Source organism: Penaeus japonicus, unplaced genomic scaffold (genome assembly GCF_977035675.1).
Source record: "Penaeus japonicus unplaced genomic scaffold, GWHDUDI00000001_assembly GWHDUDI00000039, whole genome shotgun sequence".
NCBI lineage: Eukaryota > Metazoa > Arthropoda > Malacostraca > Decapoda > Penaeidae > Penaeus > Penaeus japonicus.
In genome coordinates, this window is record NW_028234441.1 from 8,814,000 (window position 1) to 8,818,999 (window position 5,000).

Genomic DNA, 5,000 nt, shown 5'->3' on the forward strand with positions numbered 1-5,000 from the left:
TTTTTCACATTTTCTACGTGCTTGAGATCGTTAAAAGATAAACCAATTTAAAAGTTTGCTCACGATAACATAGGCACGTTCTCCTTCTTATGGCATTTCGCTGGAAGGGAAGGTAGCAGCTTCCCTCGGAGTTCGGCATTTATCAATCTTATTGGCTGCGCCCTGACGCAACGGCCTGGCTGCGCGTTTCTTTTCTTTTCTAACTCTGCGGGAAACTGAGAAAATTTCATGTTTCATTTCATGTAAGTATTTTTTTTTTTGAGCGTAAAAATTGCCGTTAAATGCCGTGTATCTGTTTAGGACGAATCCCATAAAGTTCTCAGTGTAATCATTGACTTGTAAAGCATGCGTTAACAGCAACGCTTCTCTCCGCCCGCCGGTGAAATATGTTAGGGCGGGAAGGGCGCGGAAGCCCTGCATGTGACACTCGTGCCAGGTCGTCTGCAGGCGGGGATAGGAGGGAAGGGAAGGGAAGTAAGGGAAGCGATGAGGAGAGAGAGGTGGAGGAAGAGATAATGGATACAGTGGTTGGGAAGACAGAAGCAGAGAGAAAGAAAGGGAGGAGACAGACAGACACACAAACAGAAGAGACAGACAGAACCGAAAGACACACATGTCAGACAATGGAGATCGATAGAGTAATATAAACAGAGTACAGACCAAAAAAACAGACACTGGCATGACAAACCGAAGGATAGTAAGACGAAACGAAACTTGAACTCAGACAAACATCGCGAGTCAATAAACTACCCGAAGGAAAATACAGCGAGGTGAAAACTTGAACTTATCTCAAGTCGGAAAAAGTCTCCACGAATCCGCTACGTAAAAATATACCAATTTAAAAGGGTAAATGGTGGACTGTTTTTTTTCCACATTTCTACGTTGGCATTCTCGTTAAAAGATAACCAATTATTAATTTTTGCTCACGATAACATAGGCACGTTCTCCTTCTTATGGCATTTCGCTGGAAGGGAAGGTAGCAGCTTCCCTCGGAGTTCGGCATTTATCAAATTATGAGTTTTTCCTACTATGTTTTTTTCTGGGCCGAGGTTTCCTTTCTGTCTCTGCGGTGTAATCTTTAAGGAACTTTCTTTCATGTACGTAAAGTTAATCATTGAGCGTGTCAGCATGATAAAAATGCCGTGTATCTGTTTAGGACGAATCCCATAAAGTTCTCAGTGTAACCATTGACTTGTAAAGCATGCGTTAACAGCAACGCTTCTCTCCGCCCGCCGGTGAAGGTCGTCTGGGCGAAGGGAGGGGGGGGGGGATCCCTGTAGGCGGTACTACTGCTGGAAAGCGACGTGGGATGCGGGGTTGGCGTGAAGATATCCCGCGGGGTTGGCTTGCGTAGAGGTTCGAGGTTGGCGCGAAGAAGCCCCACCGTGAATGCAGTGCCGTAAGCACTAATGAGGATTGTGGTTCGGCGTCTGACGCTGCTGGCATTAGGGCGAGCGCACCGGCGCGGCTGAGGCGCTCCTGGCAGTCTCGCTGATGGAGAGCTCCGCCAGCGCCCCCAGACTCTGGCAGCGGCGCGGCAGAGCACTCCCGAGGTCGTACATATCCGTCGAGGGAAAACCCCGGGCTAACGACACCGTCCTTCGTGCGGTGCCAGCCATTACCGTCCATAAGCGCCTTAGATGAGACGTCCCAGACTCCGCTCGAGTTCCGTTTATTTCCCGGCGGAGCTCCGACGATGCGCCGAGCTGCCACCGAAGAAGCCATGTCGATTTAAGCTCCTTAATGTCGCATAGCTGTATTTTAAACAAATACAGCTGCGTTGATCTACAGACTTTCGCCTCCCGTGTGGCTTCATCTTGCCAGACGTGATCCCGGTGTCGCTCGGGGACCATCACTCACCGACAACTTTTTCCTTCAGTGTCGCGATGGGCGGACCTTATATACGGGGTGTGCGGGGGATATGAGGCTGGGGGGGGGGAGAGGGACGGGGAGCAGCTGGGGAGCTTATTTCGATATTGGAGAAGCAGAGGGACGGAATAAGAAAAGAACGAGGGAAAAACAGCATATTCTTCATTCTTGGTGTTTATCCTCTGTGTATTTTTTGTATTTTCGTACTGAAAGTACGCGATCAAAAAAGAGAGGAAAAAATCTAAAATGATCGGTCCTAAGCACTCAAAACACAAACATTTTTTTTTTTTTTTTTTAATCCATTAGGCCATCAAAGGTCAAGCAGTTAAAAATGCCACAAGCTAGGTCACTGAGTCAGCAGGGTAGATACAACGAGAAGACGCAGAGGTGACGCCCGGAGAAGCCCGAAGGGTGTTGTGCTTGACCTTGTCAGAAAAGAAGAAAAGAAGAAGAAAAGGTGTGTGACACAGAGGAACTATGTCGGGAGACAGAGAGGCAGGAGCCGTTCGGAATAGGAATTGAACAAAGTACGATGATAGTTACTGATCGAAATAGGAAACGAGTACAGAATAGTAGTTGAACATGCTGGCACTGTGAGTGAGTGAGTGAGTAAGTGAGTGAGTGAGTGAGTGAGAGAGAGAGAGAGAGAGAGAGAGAGAGAGAGAGAGAGAAAGGGAGAGTGAGTGAGTGAGTGAGTGAGCATGTGTGGGCACGGAAGAGAGAGGAGGAGAGAGAGAGAGAGAGAGAAAGTGAGTGAGTGAGTGAGTGAGTGAGTATGTGCGGGCACGGAAAAGAGAGGAGGAGAGAGAGAGAGAGAGAGAGAGAGAGAGAGAGAGAGAGAGAGAGAGAGAGAGAGAGAGAGAGAGAGAGAGAAGGAAAAAATAGTGGAAACGAGAGAGAGAGAAAGATAAAGTAGGTGAACAGTCCAAAGGAACGCGAGTAAGGCAACCAAAGAACGACTCTGCAAAGTCATGCTCGCGAAATAAGAATTCAAAATATGCCCAGAAATGGAAAGGCCAAATGATGACCATTCAAAATTGGCCAAAAAAATTTACCTGAACTTTCTATAGACACTTCATAGTTCAAAGGACCACCTGTCACGACCTCCCTCGCTTGCTCCAATCAGAAATCGGGGGTCGAAAACCCAGAGCTTCTTCTCAGAGAGAGAGGGGGGGGGAAGGAGGGAGGGAGGGAGGGAGGGAGGGAGGGAGGGAGGGAGGGGGAGGGAGGGAGGGAGGGAGGGAGGGAGGGAGGGAGGGAGGGAGGGAGGGAGAGAGAGAGAGAGAGAGAGAGAGAGAGAGAGAGAGAGAGAGAGAGAGAGAGAGAGAGAGAGAGAGAGAGAGAGCGGCAAACAGACAGACAGACAGGCAGGCAGGCAGGCAGAAAGACAGATAGATAGACAAACAGAGAGAGAGAGAGAGAGAGAGAGAAAGAAAGACAGCAAGAGATAGAGATAGAGAGATGTACAGAGAAAAGAAAAGGAAGAAAAGCAGAGAGACGACAGAGATTGCACACAAGAAGTACAAGCTTGCAACTCACGTTCTGGAGACTCTGCTCGATGAAGCCGTCCATTTTGCACTTTTCTTCCTCCATCGCCTGGAATTGCTGAAAATACAGAGATGCTAGTTAGTTACCATGGGAACGCGCTTGTTCTTTCCGCCCGCTTTCTCTTTCTCTCGGTGACGCAATGGAGAAGTGCTTCCAGAGTGATTACTTGCGAAGATTCTCCGTGGGAAGTATTCTTTGGGTCGGTGTAACAGGACGTGTGGGGGTTGAAGGTACTATTTGGAAGCTGTTACTAAAGCTTGAGCTGGAGAATCTAGTAGAAAGCATGGCAAATAAATAGATGTCATAACCTAGAGATTATATATATATATATATATATATATATATATATATATATATATATATATATATATATATATATATATATATATATATATATATATATATATATATATATATATATATATATATATACATAATCATAAGGGCCTTGTGTTTATCCTCTCTCCTCCTTCACAGCCTGTACCACGAGGCCCAACCTACCCCGGTGCAGGCCCGAGCGAGCGCCGCCTGTCTCCCTCGGCCTCTCCGTCCACCGGCAGGAGCGAGGAGACAGCGGCAGCGCGTCACGGGCCTGTGGCGGCCGAGCGGGGCTTCACGCCGGCCGCGACCTCATTTGCATACGCTGTCATTCGGTGATGTTGCATTTCATCTCTTCTGAATAGGCGGTCAAACTAACTCATTGGATTATGGGTTTTATTTTATTTTATTCATGTTTGTTTGTCTGATTTTATATTTATTTATTTATTTATTTATGTTTTATTCTATTGGGAATAATCCATATTACAGTGACTTCTTTACTTCTTTTTCTTTGTTTGTTTGTTTTTTGTTTTTTTTTTATCAGGTAAAAAAATATTCCGTACTTGTGGCAAAATACACAAAGGGTCGAGATTTTACAGCGCCGGGAATCAGCATTACACGCTGTAACACAAAACTTACGCACATTTATGAAAGCGCAAACACACGTTTATAAAAGCGCTCTTTTATAAATACATTTTCAGAGGAATAAACCCACATACACACATAAATGCACACGCACATATATACATATGAACACACACAAACTCACTCTCTTTCATCCTCTCTTTCTCTCTCTCTCTCTCTTTCTCTTTCTCTCTCTTTCTCTCTCTCTCTATCTATCTATCTATCTATCTATCTATCTATCTATCTATCTATCTATCTATCTATCTATCTATCTATCTTACACACACACCCACACACACACACACACCCACACACACACACACACACACACACACACACACACACACACACACACACACACACACACACACACACACACACACACACACACACACACACACACAAACAAACAAACAAACAAACACACGCACACCCGCCGCCGGCAGATGAATAAATAAATCCGCTCTATCTCCGTCATCCTCCGATTTCTTCCTCCTCTTCCTTCGCGGTCACTTCTCGCTTTTTTGCAGTTTCTTTTGGAAGCGGAAAAGAAAGTGCTTCTATCCGGCTGCCTATGTCGATAATTGACCACAGAAATGACTCGCAAGAAATGAAATAACTGTAATTCATCTGCGGTTTTG

At 45.9% G+C, this 5,000-nt stretch overlaps 1 protein-coding gene across 4 annotated transcripts in view; it reads right to left on the bottom strand.

Moving 5' to 3' along the window:
• The window catches only part of IRSp53 (Insulin receptor substrate 53 kDa), a 147,674-nt gene that overhangs the window by 11,718 nt on the left and 130,956 nt on the right, over positions 1-5,000 (bottom strand). For all 4 annotated transcript variants that reach the window (XM_086533634.1, XM_086533636.1, XM_086533633.1 and 1 more), the window contains exon 7: positions 3,409-3,474. In XM_086533634.1, the coding sequence (XP_086389760.1) occupies positions 3,409-3,474 (66 nt within the window). The remainder of the gene's footprint in view (positions 1-3,408; positions 3,475-5,000) is intronic.